The sequence below is a fragment of the Alternaria triticimaculans genome (assembly GCF_023758025.1).
Source record: "Alternaria triticimaculans strain BMP 0046 chromosome Unknown scaffold_4, whole genome shotgun sequence".
NCBI lineage: Eukaryota > Fungi > Ascomycota > Dothideomycetes > Pleosporales > Pleosporaceae > Alternaria > Alternaria triticimaculans.
The window spans coordinates 1975530-1994042 of NW_026055961.1; the positions used below are offsets into that span (position 1 = coordinate 1975530).

At 54.7% G+C, this 18513-nt stretch overlaps 6 protein-coding genes across 6 annotated transcripts; 4 read left to right on the forward strand and 2 right to left on the reverse strand.

The window, feature by feature from the left end:
• Nucleotides 1-525: 525 nt before the first annotated feature.
• On the forward strand, nucleotides 526-4753 carry J4E78_004240 (uncharacterized protein; the record flags this gene model as incomplete). Its single annotated transcript, XM_049364869.1, has 3 exons — nucleotides 526-1941; nucleotides 2003-2092; nucleotides 2162-4753. 3 exons carry the CDS (start codon nucleotides 526-528, stop codon nucleotides 4751-4753), a joined length of 4098 nt encoding a protein of 1365 aa, XP_049223947.1.
• Nucleotides 4754-4909: 156 nt separating this feature from the next.
• Nucleotides 4910-6472, reverse strand: J4E78_004241 (uncharacterized protein; the record flags this gene model as incomplete). The annotated part of the gene is made up of 1 exon (XM_049364870.1): nucleotides 4910-6472. One exon carries the CDS (start codon nucleotides 6470-6472, stop codon nucleotides 4910-4912), a length of 1563 nt encoding a protein of 520 aa, XP_049223948.1.
• Nucleotides 6473-6800: 328 nt separating this feature from the next.
• On the forward strand, nucleotides 6801-11453 carry J4E78_004242 (uncharacterized protein; the record flags this gene model as incomplete). Its single annotated transcript, XM_049364871.1, has 4 exons — nucleotides 6801-6856; nucleotides 6994-7155; nucleotides 7250-10391; nucleotides 10440-11453. The coding sequence occupies 4 exons, from the start codon at nucleotides 6801-6803 to the stop codon at nucleotides 11451-11453; spliced, it is 4374 nt and encodes a 1457-aa protein (XP_049223949.1).
• Nucleotides 11454-12606: 1153 nt separating this feature from the next.
• On the forward strand, nucleotides 12607-13174 carry J4E78_004243 (uncharacterized protein; the record flags this gene model as incomplete). Its single annotated transcript, XM_049364872.1, has 2 exons — nucleotides 12607-12802; nucleotides 12858-13174. 2 exons carry the CDS (start codon nucleotides 12607-12609, stop codon nucleotides 13172-13174), a joined length of 513 nt encoding a protein of 170 aa, XP_049223950.1.
• A 297-nt stretch (nucleotides 13175-13471) lies between these two features.
• Nucleotides 13472-17071, reverse strand: J4E78_004244 (uncharacterized protein; the record flags this gene model as incomplete). The annotated part of the gene is made up of 1 exon (XM_049364873.1): nucleotides 13472-17071. One exon carries the CDS (start codon nucleotides 17069-17071, stop codon nucleotides 13472-13474), a length of 3600 nt encoding a protein of 1199 aa, XP_049223951.1.
• Nucleotides 17072-17567: 496 nt separating this feature from the next.
• Nucleotides 17568-18509, forward strand: J4E78_004245 (uncharacterized protein; the record flags this gene model as incomplete). Its single annotated transcript, XM_049364874.1, has 3 exons — nucleotides 17568-17665; nucleotides 17721-18082; nucleotides 18130-18509. The coding sequence occupies 3 exons, from the start codon at nucleotides 17568-17570 to the stop codon at nucleotides 18507-18509; spliced, it is 840 nt and encodes a 279-aa protein (XP_049223952.1).
• Between the last annotated feature and the right edge of the window lie 4 nt (nucleotides 18510-18513).

Here is an 18513-nt window from a genome sequence, read left to right on the forward strand (position 1 = left end):
TACCTGCGTCTAACGTCGCAAAGGGAATGCTGAGCGATAAAACACGCTACGGGTAGTTATATGGATGGCGTGGCCAGTGGACACATACCGCGAGGCTTCGAGATGCTACGCGTACTGTACAGCAACAAGAGGGAGACGCGCAGAAGAAGCAAGGAAAGCTGAGTCGGGCTGCTTCGAGGCCTGTGCCGAGAGGTTGAGGTCATCCGTCGATTCGCCGGAGAGATGTGGCGCCCCACGCGCGGGATGACCATGTCACACCGTTGGAAGCCCTGCATCTTTCCACCGAGAAGCGAGCGCTAAGCCGCCAAGTGAAGCATAGCAGAAGACTTTACTGTTGGCGATGTAGATGCGGCGTCATCGCGCCTCGGATGTGTTGCCCTGTCGTTGCTCTCAGCTGTTCTGTCCATGTCTCGCTCCTACACCTCACCATCTAACGCTCATCGGCGCATCCCGTGCACGGCCTGACCGGAGCCGCAGTGACACCCCGTGCCACGAACATTGAACCAGGTTCCCGATGCCGAGACCATGACGAATGCGGACGACGACCAGACGACCAGGCTCACCCTGCCGCGGACACGCTCCAACTTTGCAACCCGTACAGCACGAGATGAGAGTGCGCGACTGCATCGACGCTCGTTCGTACAGCATTCTCCACCACCTGACGAGGAAACACCGCTTCTGCCAAGCAGTGGACGCCAGCTTCCAGCTGATGCAGATGTCTACGATGGCGCTCAAGGGACGGGGAGCAAGCAGAGAGGGATGAGCAGCTGGTTCTCGAGCATCCTCCAGACGTCACGATCCAATTTAGCGAAGGAGCCAAATAATGACGGCAAACGACACTCAGTCAACGAAACCACCAAACCAAGGCCTGGTGCTTTCCCCAGACCCGTTGGAGGTACCGACAAACTAGGCACTTTCGCTGGAGTTTTCGTACCGGTAACCCTCAATGTCTTGTCGATTTTGATGTTTCTCAGATTCGGCTTCCTTCTCGGTCAAGCTGGCTTGATTGGCATGATGGGTATGCTGATAGCAGCTTATGCCATCAATCTCTTAACTACGTTGAGTATTTCCGCTGTTGCCACCAATGGCACGGTTAGAGGAGGAGGCGCGTACTACTTGATCTCCCGCAGCCTGGGGCCAGAGTTCGGCGGATCGATAGGCATCGTCTACTATCTTGGCTCAGTCTTCAACACCTCGCTCAACGCTGTCGGTCTCATCGACTGTCTTATCGAGAACTTCGGTAGCAATGGAGGTGACATGGCAGAGTGGCTACCTCAAAGCTACTGGTGGCAGTTCCTCTGGGCTACCTTGGTTCTAGCCGCGTGCACACTTATCTGCCTTGCTGGAAGTGGGCTCTTCGCACGCTGCAGCAACGGCCTACTACTAGTCTTGTTGGTCGCGACTATCAGCATTCCTCTGTCCGCTGTGTTCAGGCCTCCGTTCGAGAACCCGAAAGAAGAAATTGTTTTCACAGGCCTCAGCATGGACACATTCCGTCAGAACTTACTACCCCATTTCACGCGAGGAGCCGCGGGAAGTGCCGATCATCACCGAGAGAACTTCCAAGATCTCTTTGGTATCCTCTTCCCAGCTACGGGAGGGATTCTGGCCGGTGCAAGCATGAGTGGCGACCTCAAGCACCCAAGTAAAGCCATCCCGAAAGGGACCTTGTATGGCATAGGTCTGACCTTCATTCTTTACACACTCGTCATCTTCGCTATGGCGGCGTCAATAGCACGCGAAACTTTCTACAATAACACAAATGTCATCCAGCTGACCAACATATCTGGCGCGGTCGTGCTTGCTGGCGAGATGGCGACATCCTTATTCTCGGTACTCATGGGTGTTATTGGTTCAGCCAAGCTCCTCCAGGCTCTTTCTCGCGACAATCTTATTCCTGGACTTTCGATCTTTGGACAGGGCACGAAGAAATCCGATGAGGTAGGATGTCTCCAGTCATATTTGCTATGTCTAAACTAACCACGTAGCTTCATTCCCACAGCCGATCTACGCCATCATCATCACTTTTATCATCGCTCAAATCACAATGTTTGCCGACATCAACCAGATTGCTTCATTTATCACAATGACGGTAAGTGCTCCCTATTACTCTACCAGTCGTCAGTCAAACTCTACCTGTTTAAATCCTAACATTCTCTAGTATCTCATGACATTTCTCGTAACCAACTTGGCCTGTTTCTTACTCAAGATCGGTTCTGCCCCAAACTTCCGGCCCTCCTTCCACTACTTCAACTGGCCCACAGCTGCTGTTGGGACGGTTGTCTGTGGAAGTACCATGTTCTTCGTCGACGGCTTCTATGCATCTGGATGTGTAGCTCTGCTCATGATTATCTTCCTGCTGATTCACTACACTACCCCACCTAAGCCATGGGGTGATGTGAGTCAGGGTCTCATCTATCACCAAGTGCGAAAGTACCTGCTGCGCTTGCGTCAAGAGCATGTCAAGTTCTGGAGACCCCAGATCTTACTCTTGGTCAATGATCCGCGGCGGCAGTATAAATTGATCCAGTTCTGCAATTCACTGAAGAAGGGAGGCCTCTTCGTACTTGGGCACGTCATTGTCTCTGATGACTTCGGGGAAGCTGTGCCAGAAGCTAGACGACAACAGCAGTCTTGGACAAAGTATATCGACTTCTCCAGGATCAAAGCGTTCGTGAACATCTCTATATCACCTGCCGTCGAGTGGGGCGCTCGCAATCTCGTTCTGGGTGCAGGGCTAGGGGGTATGCGGCCAAACATAGTTGTCATGGGCTTCTACAACCTACCTGAGATGAGGCAAGCGCAGCCTTCCATCGGCATACCTTCGCCCCAACCATCACGCCCATCCAGCAAGGCTACGAACCATCCCATCTCTCGGAAAGCAATCCAAGCAGCAGCCAGGCGACGCGTCACAGGAAACACCCATAGTATGCTTCCCACCGATGCTATGAAACCAGAAAACGCGATTGCTATACGCAGTTACGTCACTGTTATCGAAGATCTGATTCTCCGGTTGCAAGCAAATGTCGCTATAGGCAAGGGGTTCCAGGAACTCGAGGTGCCGCCTACCAAGCCTACAGTGAAAGAAAAAGCGTTCAGTTTCATTGGTCTCAATGACATTGATATCGAGGATTCGTCAAAGAAGTACATTGACCTCTGGCCGATTCAAATGTCAGCCGAGGTCGCTACTACTGGCGATGAGCCAATCCGCAAGAATGTACTGACCACGAATTTCGACACGTATACACTCATTCTGCAGCTTGGATGCATCTTACACACGGTACCGTCTTGGAAGCGCATGTACAAGTTGAGAGTCTGTGTTTTCGTGGAGTATGAGACGGACGTCGAGGAAGAGCGTAGTCGCGTTACTACATTGCTGCGTAACCTGCGCATTGAGGCTGAAGTCCACGTCTTCTGGTTGTCCTCCGGAGATTTGAGCATGTATGAAGTCATCATCAACGGAAGAGATGATGGTCACCTTGATCAGACTGGTCGTGATATCGATTACTCGCTGGAAGACGAGCGATGGTGGCAAGACATCAAACGACTGCGTCAGCCCGAGAGTTTGAGTGCGAGTCAAGAACTAGCACAGACTGTCGATATTCTCGAAGCCGTTACCAGTTGGCCTATTGCCTCGTTCCAACATGGTAGGCAAGAGACGAACCCAAAACGCTTCTCAGCCCTGCGCAAGATGCTACGTAAAGCAAAAAGTAGAACGTCTGTTGGCAATATTGGGGACGGGGCAAGGGCCAAAATGCAAAGCCAAAGAATACCAGTTCAGCTACTTGAAGACAGCGATAGCGACACTCAACCATCCTCAGCCGGCGGAAGAGAAGACGATGCTGATGACGAAGCAGTGGCTTCTGATAGCGAGGCAGTCGTTAGTGGCAGCAACTTCGACGAATACGACTTGGATGCATCGAGTGACGAGAGTGATCAGAACGGACAGAGAATGTCACTAAGAAGACGCAAAACGGCACCCAGCACCTCTTTCTTCACCAGGCAGCTGGATCTCCGTAAGGCCATTTGGAAAAGTTCACGGAAGGACAGTACCTCGCAGAAAGATGACCGGCCGACCACACAGTCGGTGACACCGCTCAAACCGCACCCAGACGCCGTTGCCTCTGACACAGCTATTCTTCACGCCAGAGAGCGAGCCCAGTCCCAAAGTGTAGCCAGTTCATCCTCTCAGCGCTCTGGATCCTCACGAGCCGCTGTCAAACCGCCTACAATGCGTCGGCAGTCACTGCCCAAGTTCACATCGAATCCAACTCCCCGAACAGCGATATCATCGGAAGAAACGGCCGGCCCATCGATAACATTCGTCGATACGCCCAAACCAGCAACAGCCAACAAACAAGACCCCATTGTGACATCTGGAGAGCCCTCTCAACTCGCCGCAGAGAATACACCAGCAAATTCCAGTCCCCACTCAGCCGCAGCATCGTCTCACCAACCTACTGACACGGGTACCGCCTCCCCAGCCTCCGGGTTCCCTGCCCAACAAGCCATCCCTCTCTCCTTCAACGACCTACCGTGTCGCGCTCAACATCTTATCCTGAACGAGCTTATACGGAAGCATTCTGATGAAACGGCAGTTGTGTTTACTACGCTTCCTAGTCCTATTGAGGGTACTTGTGAAAGTGAGGCAGAGAGTGTCAAATACATTAGCGATTTGGAGGTCCTGTGCCAAGGCTTACCGCCGGTACTGTTGGTGCATAGTAATAGTATGACCGTCACTATGAATTTGTAGAAAGACCAGAGTTTGAAGAGAGAGGTAGAACGTAAGTTGTATAATTTAGATAAGCATCGAGACGCTAGTAGATCGCATTCCCTGAAATTGATACACAACAACAGAGTCGCAAGAACGAGGTGGTGGTATCATTAATGCTACAACTTGAAGTCTGAACTACTCGCTATCATCCTCGCTACTCGACATCTCTGCGTCCTTCTCAACGACCTCTTCATCCTCTTCATCCGGCTTGCCTGTCATGGAGAAAGCCTTCAGACACGTAATCCTGGTACCAGTCGAAGAGGTTCCAAGCAGCTTACCGACCTGCGCCGCTGTGAAACCTTCTGCCTTGCCCGCATCATCGCTCTTCAACTCGTCCGTACTCAGTGACCAGAAGCGCACTGTGCCATCGCTGCTACCAGTGACGATGAGGAAATTTGTTTGCGAGAGCTGGACGATTTCAAAGTCCTTGACACGGCCTGTCATGCCTGCTGCTGGGCCACCGATTTGAGCGACTAATCTGCTAGCAGGAACCTCGTCTTTGTTCTTCTCTGACGATTCAGTCGGTATCGTGGTGTTCGTGTCGAAGAGAAGAACGCGGCCATCCTCGGTTGAGACGAGTAGCGTGCCCGGATGCGACTCCGACGGCAGGTAGTGCATTTGATGGATCTTAGTCCTCGGGGTAGGTGCAATCTTTGCTTTTGGCTTGGATTCGATGTTGAAAACGACGATGCCGCGCTCGAAGCCCACGGCGAACTCCTCGCCTTCCTTGTCCCATATGACTCGTCTTCCCTCACCGGATGCGAAGCGCCCTTCGCCTACGGCGGTGAGGATGTTGCGGTCAAAGTTGAGCACGCCGGCTTTCTTTCCTGTTACGAGGTTCCAGAGTCGCATGCACTTTTCGCCTTTGCCTACGCTCAGCATGAGCTTCATGCTAGGGTGGACGGCGAAATCATTAATTCCAGAGGGTACTTCACCGGGTCCGGCTGTGTCTCCACTGGGTCGGCCTTGGGGCTTCGGTATTGGCGCTTTGATGGTTGAGAGGGCAGTCCAGTCGCGTGTTCTCGTGATGGCGATAGTGCTGTCTTCCGCGGAGCTGAGGAGCTTACTCCTGGTTGGGAAGTAGAGGGCTGTGATGTTTGACGAGTGGTGAAGCAATGAGCCGAGTTCCTTGTTCTTGGGATTCTCAGTGATGGAGCCGCCATGGAGAGAAGGCAGCTTTGGTCTGAGTTTTGAGGCGACTGGGGGGGCGGTCGAGATGGAGTAAAGGTTGATGCGCTCATCGGTGCTGCCTGTAGCTAACGTGATTTTGGACGTCTCATTCGAGAGCGGAGACAGGGCAAGACAGCGGATAGAGGATGAATGGGCGTTGAAAAGAAATGTGTCGGTAAAATCTACTTTTGGCCTGTCCGTCTCAGGTGTCGATGCATCATCCTGTCCGGTGAAGAGACTGCTGGGGATGGATGCCGCGAATCCATGCAGAACTCTCTCGTAGGAGCCGGTTATGACTTGCACAGTCGTGACATCTGGGACGGAATCTTCGCTTTTTGCAGTGGAATCGATCTGGAGTTTGCTGATGCTCAGGTCCATCTTCCCGTTGGCTGCACCCTCCTTGCCATTGCGGATCGCCGTTTCCTTGGTCGCCGGCTGTTTCGTGGTGGAGGCAGCAGCGCCCTTGGAGCTCTTCAGCGCCTTCGCCTTGGCGGCGCTCTCGGCGGTCTCTCTCTTTCTCTTTGCCATTGTCGATAACTCGTCGTTGTTTCGCGCAGCCGTCGCGTCTTGCGATCCAGAAGTTTTTGATGCAGACGGCAGGGCTAGGCCGGGTGGAGTAAGGCGCAGCTAGTGTCCCAAGGTTGGCCCAATGAACCAGGCTAGGCAGGGCTTATCACGGCCATCCCTGCAATGCGGCGTGAGCAGCCCTTCCCTCACGTTCTCGCAGTCCCGCCCATCAGTCCAGCATATCGCAAAACACATTTCCATCAACCAACGCGACCACCAACCCCGATAATTCATCACAACGGCGGCACTCGTGGATAACGGATGTCGGCCACCGTTCGTCGGTCTTCATATGTCCCTCGACAGTTTACGGGAAACCTTACGCCAGGAGAAGACAAATGAAGCCGCGTAAGTCAAAGTCCACGACTATCCATCGCGTTTGCAATTTGGCCGATGGAATCGACTAAATGCATCGATGCGACAAGGAAAAATCGCTCGTTTTAGTTTATTTGCGTGTTGTGGTGGTGCTAATTCAATGTCCCCAGATTCACATCCGCGACGTTGGAGCGCCATCTCCGGGCACTCTGGAAGGTCACGGGCTGCTGCAATGCCGCTCTGAACGGCCACCAGCCCGTAGCAGACGACTTCGTCTATGGCGAACCTGACGAAGAGGAACGTCGTTTTCTCGACCAAAACGACATCTCACAGTAAGATCCCTCCTGTCCCTAGTACCATGCACCTACTCGTCGCCAATGTTCACGTTGTCGTCGTTCCACTCTGCTAACACGGTCGCGTCTCTAGAGGTCGACGCTTCAACGATGCAACGCTGCCCTTCCCAGTGGCCGTTACTGACCATCAGCCACCACTCCCTGCTACCCTACCCTTCCAGAATCCAACCAAGACCTTCACCAAGCCGTCGCCATCCCCCGTCGTCGGCACCCCAAGCCTCGAAGAGCAACTTCGTGCCGCCTCAGCTTCGCCGTCCGTTGCGACGCAAACCTTACCTTCAGTCGAATCGTCATTACAAAGCGACGTTATCCACGTTGTCCCCCGCGTAAAGGCTACCTCACATGCTGCATCGCCCACTACAGAGAATGAGGTAGCAAACAATGCCCAACCCGACGCGACCCTTGCTGTCCAGGCTCCAGGCAATCAAGAACGTTCCCCTAGCGACAAAACTACGGTCGACCCAAGTGCTGTTGCATCCCCGACGGCCGACGACACGAACGCTGCTACGCTCCCTGACGGATCTTCGTCGAGTGCCACCACGGACGCCAAACCGAAGCCACCACAGGTCGTTCATCTACCACCAAAAGAAGTTCAAGAGGCCAGACTGCAGGAGACGGAGCGAAAATTGGACAAAGCTGCCGAGAAGGAGCGAAGAGAAGAGGAACGGCTTACCATCCCACCCACGAATGCGCCCGTCGACGTTTCTTCCCCGTCATCGACCGTCGGGCCCTACTCCCAAGCAACACCGCACGCGCAACACCATTCGCCCGATACCAGTCCTGATTCGGAGACTTACAGGGAGCGCAACAACGTCCCGTTGCCAAACGACGATGTCCTCGACCCCGCCGCGCAGCAAGTCAAGGATGACCACGAGCGTGCTCTGCACAAACGAATGAAAGAGGCAAGAGAGAACGCCCGAGCAAGAGAAGATGACTCCCCTACACCAGACATCGAGCAACAGATCGAAGACGAGCAGGCAATACGGTTGGCGCGCGATGGGAAGAGCCGTCTGAGCGAGTCCCAGCCCTCCGGGGACGTACATTCGTTGACTGAGGGTGTGGACGGCGGTTACCGTGCGGCAAAAACAGAAGAAGAAGACTCGATCGGAACAAAGACTGTTCACGATGTTGCAATTGACTCTTTACCAACTCCAACGACCGTTGCCGCGGAGCCGTCGACCATGGACCGCGACAATGCCGACCAAGCCATCGACCACCAACAGGCCTCTCCTACCGCCGACCATCCCACACCTCCCGCTGACATCGATATTGAAATGCGCGACGTACCATCCCTGGATGCACAAACAACGACCTCGCCCCAACATCCAACATCCCGTCCTGGGCGTATGACTACCCGCGTCGCCTCTGGGGCAATACGACAGAAATCTGTCTCTGAAATTATAGCCGAGAAGGCAGGACCGAAAGCCATACCAACCCCCCGCTCAAGTAACCATTCGGCATCTACAAGTCCTCCAAGACCAAGAACATCTCGCAATAAATCGCAAGAAGTCTCAACCGTCGTATTCGCCAAGAAGACACCGACACGGGCATCGAAAGCCCTGCAATCGTACAACGAAGATTATGCGTCGCTCCAAGGTGCTTCGGAGGATTCGAGCCGAGATTATCTAGAGGGTCTTTTCAAGTACCAGGCTCACCACCCGCCTAGGTCTGTACCTCTGCAGGAACTTGTAGCATCTGCAAGGAAGACGGTGTCGACGGCTGGTACGCTTGCGATGATTCGTGAACATCAAGACTACAAGATTTTGAAGAGAGTGTACCAGTTGCAGAATGCCAACCGATGGTCCTTGAGGCAACTTCAGAAAGCCGTCGAACCTGAGCGTCCATTTACCCACCAGGATCAAGTGCTTCTCGACATGAAGTGGATGCACACAGACTTCAAGGAAGAGAGGAAATGGAAGAAAGCACTTGCCGCTACTTTTGCGGAATGGTGTGCCGAGTACGTGGCCAGTACACCTGAAGAACGATCAACGCTACGGGTCAATGCACGCATTCCAAAGTCGGCTAGGCGTGCGAGCAACGACGAGGAGATGAATGATGCTCCTACGCCAGAGCTTGTCCACTCGAGTACGCACGAGACGGAGAGTGAGTCATACGGTGATGAGGACGATGTACTTACTCCCGTCAACGCCAGCCCCCCTACAGGTCTATTCTCACTAGGCTTCAACGACGTGGTCATGAAGATCGACCGCACACCTGCCAGTGATACTATGTTCCGGGAACTGCCTCTTTACGACCCGATGTTCGAGGGCTCCAGCGACACCAACCCGTTCTCTCTCTCAGAGCCACCCATCCTTCCCGTTTCCAAGTTCGTCACTGGAAAGCTGGTCTCGCAAATACGAGGGCCACCCAAGAAGCGTAGCAGGTATGACTATGACTCTGAAGACGAGCCGTCTTCGCCGCCTAGTCGATCTGGTACGTCAGCCGAACATTCAATGCCATCCACACCAGGTCGACGCCTATTCTGTCGCAACGACTTACCGCCGGAAATGACCAATGTCGCCTTATTCAACGCGGAGAACAAGCATGTTCGCGACCGACTTCAGGCTGCCCATCAATTCAGACCACCTACAGAGTTCAACATGCCCACTATTGCCTTCTTCGAAAACCGCACGCCCTCTCAGTGGCTGTGGGAAGAAGACCAAAAGCTACGGGCGTTGGTGAAAGAGTATACATTCAACTGGTCCCTGGTCTCTCAGCAGCTTTCGTTACCTTCGATGTTCGTGTCCGGATCCGGTCGACGAACGCCATGGGAATGCTTTGAACGCTGGGTGCAGCTTGAAGGTCTTCCGGCGGAGATGTCCAAGACACAGTACTTCCGCACCTACCAAAGCCGACTGGAGCAAGCCAACAAGACCGTTTTCGCTCAGTTCCAGGCTCAACAGCAGCAGCAACAGCAACAAGGCCAGACCCCAGGTCAACCGCGCAGAAGACCCACGACTACGCCAATACGAGTAGAAAGAAGGCGAGAAAACAGACATCTCGCTATCATCGATGGCATGCGTAAGCTGGCGAGAAAGCGCGAGTCTGCTGCCCACAAGCAAGCGGAGTCTCAGAAAGCCGCTGCGCTTCGAAAAGCACATGAGCCTGCGCCACCCAAACAGACAACCCTAACGCCACAAGAGTTTAGTCGTATGAAGTGGGAACGCGAAGAGAAAATGAAGCAAAGGCACATTGCGCAGGAGATGATGGCTAGGGTAAGAATCATGTCCCTACACGATGAGTACACCACTGACGGAAAACAGCAACAAATGATGGCGCGGCAGCAGGCCCAAATACAGGTGCAACCAGGAATGGCGAATGGTGTGAACCAGATGCAACGTAACGGGACACCCGGGGGCACAAACAATGTTCCTCCGCAAATGGCTAATGCGTCTCTGCAACAGGGGCAGAATGGCCCGGCAATGGCGGCCCGCGCACACCAATCTCAACAGGGAATGCAAGCTAACTTTGCTAACGGCAACATGTCTGGCATGTCGATGGGCACACCGGGCGTTCCCCAAGCACAAATGCAAGGCAACATGCAGAACACCCAGCGTATGGGACCGCCGGACCAGATGCGCATGGCCATGCAAAGAGGCCAATTTAACGCTACGCAACAACACCAGTTCCAACTCCAACAGCAACAGATCAACATGGCTAGCAATCTTACCCAAGGGATGGGAATGAACGGTATTCCTAATGCGAACATGATGACACCCGTTTCCAATCAGAACGGTGGAATGAACGGGAACATGAACAACTCCATGAATGGGATGGCAAACACCGCTGGATCCCCACGAATGAGCCAGGGCAATGGTAACATGCAAACACCGTCCCGCCCCCTATCGAGTGGGCACATGCCTCAGCTCCTAGCTTTCCAGAACCAGATCAAGGGACAACATCCGGAATGGACACCAGAACAAGTTTCGAAACAGGCCTCCGACCACCTCAACCGTTACCTGGCTAAACAACGTACGCAGGCATCATTGAGTCAGCAGGCAATGAGCGCAGCAGCTGGATCGCCTGGCATATCTCCTTCTCCACAAATGGCGAATAATCAGTATTTCCAGCAGAACGGTAGCATGGCCAACGCTCCTCAAACAAACGCGGTACAGAATTATCAGGCCCAATTGGTCCAACAACAACGGCTGATGGCAAGACAGCAGGCTGGCAGTCCTGGATTGAACGCCCGACCACCTAGTCGGAGCGCCACGCCTCAGAATCCACAGATGCAACAAAGTCCCGGTATGCAGCAAGCACAGATTAACCGGTCTTAAGGAATCTGATTGGCAAAGAGAGCGCCTCTGCGAGGCCCCGTCACCCTTGGCTTGTATATAATTTTAATGTTCCTGCTTAGCGTTGTTCTTCTAGCGTGGGAAAGTCTGGTTTTTTTTTTGCGATGTGTGGGCGTACCCATGAGAAGCATGGTGTTTGTGGCGTTGAATGGCGCTCACGCAGTCGCTCAAGGCAGTGGTTTGTATTAGGGGAAAACTCTTTGTGTCGCTTTTGCCAGCGACACCCATCATGTCTTGGTGATGGGCCTCCGAAGCAATATGTAGCTGTCTGAATATCATGCAACTCGAGCATAACATCGAGATACAAACATCTTTCAATCGCGTCCCTTGCCGTGTACTGAGGCGACTTGTGGACTGTGTAGCTAAGCCGGAGTACCTGCGATTGGTATGTTCCAGGTCTTTTAAGTCTGCATAAACGGGTGAAGCTGAGTTGTTGAAGGTCGTTGCTCGGCCATCGACCTGCAATATAGCGATGAGGAAGCTGATGTGGGCCCGGACCACATGTTGACTAAGCTCCGCGAGGCAGCTGAAGGCGGTGGGTGAAGGCACAAAGAACGTCGAGCGCGGAAGTCAACCTCACCTCCGCAATCTTCCCCAGCGGCCACCACACGCCATCGCAATCTTGCCACAGCTCCTCCGACTCGAACCAACCGTGCGCTGCTTCTTTTGTTGGTTTTTGGGTTTCTCCACTGCTACAGCCGTCGCGCACCTTCCTCACTTGCGATCGCAATAGGCGTATTCATACATACGGACATACGGACATACGGACAAGAGTAGATAGGCATAGAGAGGAGAAAGACCCGGCAAAATGAACGCGCCAGACAGGTATGCTTCATCTTTTGCAGTTCATCCTCTTCAACACAGTATCTCTGTACGCGCAGTCCACAGTCGACGATGTCAGTTCAACACCACGGTGACGACGAACCTACACAGCGCGTTCGCTGCTTCCACCACGAGCGCGTGAAAACAACGAAATGACGCACATTCATATGGGCGCACGACACTACCGCGTGACTACGAGAGCACGCTGCGCCGCATATATACACCCCCGATGGCAAGAGCGTGCGACACAACGAAAGTCACGACTATACCACGCCAACGCCCCAACGAACGAGACGCTCGATACCCCCAACCAATGAGCGATAACCCAAGCACATCCTTCTCCTCGAAGATCGGCCAACTGATAGAGGAAAATCCAAACTGTGCACTGCGCGACAGCTCGAAAGACAACCGGCATGTAACGCACAAAGCTGACCACGACTACGAGAACAGATTCGAGCTCTTCCTGCTAGACGAAGGCCAGCAGAAAGTCGAGGAAAAGGCCGAGACACGTATGTAGCACCCCACACCATCCCTTCCACCCACCAACTAACAATCCTCGCACAGGCGTCCCCAACACGGCCGTCTTCACCTTCAACAAAGAAGACCACACGCTCGGCAACCTCCTCGCGCAGCGGCTCCTCAAGAACCCCGCCGTCATGTTCGCCGCCTACAAAGTGCCCCACCCGCTCTTCGCCACGTTTGAACTGCGCGTCCAAACCGACGGGTCTATCACACCCAAGGAAGCTGTCATGGCGACTTGCCGGCTGGTCATCCAGGACCTGTCGAAGCTGAATGAGAGCTTTCAGACGGAGTGGCTGGGTAAGAGGATTGTTAGCGAGGGTGAGGCGGAGAGGCAGCAGAGGGAGCAGAATAACTTCTAGGTTTGCGCGCTTTGCCGAAGTGGCTACTGGGAAGCTCTTGGGAGATGGAGTTGTGGGCTGCATATGTTAGGCGTTTTTGACTGGTTGGTTTGTTGGTTGTTATGACGATTCAACAAAAGAGTTTTGATATCGTGACTCACATACCCTATAGAGCTGCGAACAGTTTGGACAAAGAAAAAACAAAGTGGCTCGTCTTCTTCTATCTTCACAGTTGCTGTAGACCATTGACTGTGAGAAAGCTGTTTGGTACTGGTATAGTCTTTCGTCTATCTACGTTTTACACACGCAAATGCTAGTCTACTCGTCATCCAGATCCGACCAACGTCCCGGTAGTGGCTTAGTGGCGAGCTCAGCATCATCTTTCGGCGCGACATGATTCTCGTCGCTAGCCGGCGTACTGCCCGAAGCCTCAGGCACATCCTTGGACGCACCTTCATCCTCGCTCATGACAGCGCTGTTAGCCCCACTAACCTTCTCCTTCTGCTCCTCCTCCTCCTCGGCCTCCTCCCAGCTCTCTGCAACCTCAACAGGTACCTCCTTCTGTTTCTTCTTCTTGCTACTCAAGCTGAGCACCGCAAACCCGCCCTTGTTCCCGAAGGAAGTTGTCTTTGGGAGCTGGCGGTTTGGAACACCCTTCGAGGCTGCCACTTCGCTCCAGCCTGAACCGGGACCTACATCAGACTCTTTGCGCAGGATGTTGAGTGAGGAGTCGAGACGCGCAAGCTGCATGCTTTTGCCGATGTTTTGCGTGGTGAGAGCTTTGGTTAGCGGTGCTTGGATCGATTCGAGCATGGTCTGCATTTCGCGTTCTGGAATGCTGAGCCGAGCTGCTAGAGGTGGCTTCAATGCTACGGCTTCGCTGGGAAGGAAGGTAACCTCTAGCTCGCATCGGAACGATGTCGTTGCGAGTACATTCTTGATGATGGGGTTGAGCTCTTCGATAGTGAGCGCAAAGCGAGGGTTCAGGATGAGGAACGCGTTATAGGGGTCGCCATTGGTATTGCTGGGCTTAGGGCGTAATGTGGCAGTGGAAGACACTGCTGGTGCTGGCGCTGGCGCAAGACGTTGTTGGACTTGACGAGTTCTGGCGCAGTCTGCAAGTGTCCGCATTGGGGCCATGACGAACTTGGGGGTCTTGAAGATGGCCACATGTCGATGTGGTTCCGGATCCATGCTCTCTGAGTCCATGCCAAAGTCTTCAGCCAGGTGGTGGATGAAGGCGCGCTGACTACGGGGCATTGGCTTGAATCGAAGACGCTTCTCATCTGGGTCGGCAGCGAAAAGTCTAAGCTGCTTCTCCTGAGTCGCTGCCCAGGTAGAATTTTGCTGGTACATGTTCAGCGTGGCGTCTGAGTATGGAATGTGGTCATTCTGGTGCTCCGGATCAACGTTGAGTGCAAGTGCTAGAACACGATTACGCTCTAACCTTGCGCACTCTTCGTCGCACTTGAGCACCTTCTTCTGGTTGCCATCTCCGTTGCGCGAAGCATTGCATTTGGCCTCTTGCTTAATTCTCTGGCACTCGCAAGTAACAAAGATCTTGTGGGGACACGGTTTCTCTTCTTTGCAGGGTTGAGGGAAGTGACAGGGTGCCAAACACGGATGACCACAGGTGCTAAGCTCTTTGCCACATGCCTGGGTACATGGCTCTTCGCACTCTCCGGGTCGATGGCATTGCTTCTGACACTTGTGTGTGCCACACTTGAGCGTACGTCCGCAGACTTGGCCACAGCGTACCTCGGTCAGCCAACATGGCTGGTTTTTGAGAACACTCTTGCCACATAGACAGGGCTTGGCGGTAAGGAAAGCGCACTTCGGACATGGCTGGTCATCCAGGTGGCAACTGTGGTCCAGTTGGGGATGACCGCAGTCCTTAGGTCGCTCGCACTTGAAGCGACACGGTGGAGGTTTTGTACCGCATGGTAATGGTGGTTGTAGCACAGTCCGTCCACAGTGACAGCTAAGCTCATCGAAAATGGCATCGCGACAGGTGCCACACGGACCCTTATGACAAAGTTCCTGGCAGCGATGTTCGGGGTTGCCGCACTTCAATTGTCGACCACAGCTCCGCGTGCATATGTGCTCGGCTTCAAAGTTCTCGTGAGCCTGACGGGGAGCCGAGTTCAAAGGCCTTCCTTTACGGCGGTTCGACTGACGTTCCGCAGCTTTCTTCTCTCCAGCGCAGCAGTGCTCGCCGCACTCGTGACGCCCGCAGTTCAACGAGACTTTGCAGATGCGCCTGCACTGGGGAGGCTCGTCCATGCCTTGGTGGCAGATGGTCCTGGATGATGTGCGTCCACACCTACATGATATGTCAACCGTCAACAAGCAAGGCCGACATTCGCCTTGATGACAGAGCTGCTCGCACTGGTGACCACATGCGAGTGTTTGACCACAAGGTTTGTCGCAATTGGGGATCGGATCTTCGCAGGTCGTGCGTGGGTTGCCAGACATGTCTCTCAAAGCGGTTTTGCCACAAGGACAGCGGTTGACTCGGTCTGGAGATCGCGGACAATGAGGCGCTTGCGTATCCTGTGAATGGCATGCCATCTCACAAATGTGCTTCCCGCAATCGAATGAGCGTCCGCACTGATTAGGGCACTGGAAGGATCCTATCCAGGTCTCTACTGTGGCAGCACCGTCTGTGGCGACATGGGACTGGCTGCTCTGCTTCTCTTCTGCCCGGTCATGACATAGAATGTCTTTTTGTATCTGTCCGCAATAGCAACGTGCCGGCACTCGTACCTCGCAGGCACCGCAAGGACCGTCGTGACAAGGTCGATCGCATCTGTGCTCACCACAAGACATCAATCCTCCACAGACATCGCCGCAGCTCCAGCCGTTCTCATAATCGGTATCAATACAGCGGCGAGTAACAGACCTCTTCCCACAGAAGCAGTGTTGCGTGGGACCCATCAAGCCACACGGAGGACAGGGGCCGGCATGACACGTCGAGCCGCAAGGGTGTGGACAGGGCTTGGGGAGAAGTCGGGGTCGTGAGCAAGTCTGACCACACGAGAATGGTGGTAGACCGGGTGTTGAGCGCGGATCCAGCTCCTTCTCGCACCAACAGTGGAAGTTCTTGGGTAGAGTGTCCTTTGGTAGGTTGCAGCCGGGGCAGCGCCACTGCCTCGGAGGAGGCGTCTCCCCATCTTGAGTCTGCTGTCGCGCTGCAGCCGAACCCTCGTTTGTTGACCACTTCTTAATGCAGCCCAGATGGAACACAGTCCAGCATGTTCTGCACGACCATACCCCCCGTGAACGCCTTGTGACGTCTTCAGTGCAAATGGCACATTCGTAGTGACCATTATCGATATCCTCGTGTGTCCTGGTGGCGATGTCGGGCGCGGTGGATTTGGGTGCTTGCGGCTGCTTCTGGCGCGGCGGTCGTGATTTGCGAGGGGCGATGGGTTGGCCGGGCTGGAAGGCTGGCGCATCTGCTTGTAGTCCTGGCGGAGCTTCTGAGATGGCAGAAGCCGCATCGTCTTCTACAGTCAACTGTCCACCGAATTGACGGCCACCAGCAGCCATGCGCTGTGGAAACCGCTCTGCGCCGCCTCTTGCCCGGCCACCTCGCGCACCGCCACGTCCGCCTCTTCCACCTCGATGCGCTGCTTGTTGCACGGATGAGGGCACAAATTCGAGGGCAGCCGCATTGGGTTGCGACGGCCGTCCACTGTCGGCCTGGCCTCCTCGCCCTCGTCCTCTACCACCGCGCCCGCCGCCCCTCTGTGGCTGCTGTGCTGCTTGCGCCTGTGTTTGCTCTGCTTGCTCTGACTGTGCGGCCGTGTTCGCGTTTGTATTTCGGCCTCGTGGTCGCCGCCGTCCTCGTGCGCCTCTCGAGGCATCGGATGGGCCTGCGGCAGGTGGTTGAGGTGCAAGTGCAGGAGCCGACATGTTGTCGATTGGATTGAGGCAGTTTCGAGCGCTGGCCAAACGATGGTGTGTAAGCGTTGAACCGCCGAGGGTGGAAAGGAAAGATTATTGCTGCAGGCTCTAGTAAATGTGTGGCCTGCTGAACTGGTAAAGAGAGGGCGGTCGCTTTGTTGCTGTGGTGGGAGTTTGCAGTGGCGAGCCTTATACTGGGGAAGGTGCGTGAAAGGACACTAAGAAAGGCAGTTGCAGATTATGCAGGCGCAGTGATGAGTCAAGGTCGACTCATGCGACGGAGCAGCCGGGCGCCGACACGTCGGGCTTTGGAGGAGCGCGTGAATTGATTGCTGATGTGGGAGCTGTCGCTCGCATCGGAAATTCCATGGGCGCGTCATACCCAGGGTCCGGCCAATCGAGGCTACGGCAGGTTCCGGGCGCCCATCGTCGCCGCGTTGGAGCTTCACAGCGCGAACAACACCATCGCCCGCCGACCACCCACGCACCCACCCTCGCCCCCATCATGGTCAAGTCACTCGTCGGCGCCCTCGCTCTGGCAGCGCTGCCCTCGGCCCTCGCCTTCCGCAACACGTCGCCCTTCTTCCTCTTCTCCACGGCCGAGTACGCCTCCGTCACCGCACGCCGCGCATCCTGACGTCCTAGCTAACAGCTGCAGCCTCCTAATCCCCAACAACGACGCCGCCATCGCTGAGTCATCCGAAGTCACCGTCGACGTCCTCAAGGCCCTCGAGCACTGCCCTACCAAGTCGTACATCATCATCGAGCAGGATGGCGTTTCCGCCGCCGACTACGCAGACGGACGCGCCATGCCACAACTGAGCCAGTACATGTCTGGCCAGCACTCCGAAGTCAAGTCGACTGTGGCGATTCCCGACGTTGTTGGCACTGTCGATGCGGGAGCCCTCGCCGACCATCTGGTGTCCAAGTGTGGGCAGGATGGTGGATTCTTCGGTCGAACAACCAACCCAGTGCGCCCAGGCTCGCAGGCGTTCCGCATCGAGCAACTTCAACGCGACGGTAGGCAGTACATACTCAGCATACTTTACCCGGGCTGACCAGTACAGACACCAAGTTCGACAACCTGATTGTCAACTCGGCCAAGTCCCAGGACTACACCTTCATCTACATCACCACCCCTCCCACCGACGCGCAAGCCAAGGAGTCGCTCGAGCACCACACCTACGAGATGGAGACCTCCTTCCCAGAGTCCGTGCAGATGGAGCTGAAGCGCGATCTCTCTTCGCATGCCAAGCGGGCAAACTCGACGGAGGGCGGCCTGTTCGAGAAGTACCAGTACTTCACACCCGGCATCTTCATGGGATTCGCTGCCATTATCCCGCTGTTCCTCATCCTTCTGGTCGGCATCCGAGCCCTCACCAGTCTCGAGGTTTCATACTTCGCCTTTAGCAAGGAGATGGGCCCCAACGCGCAGAAGAAGCAGTAGAGGC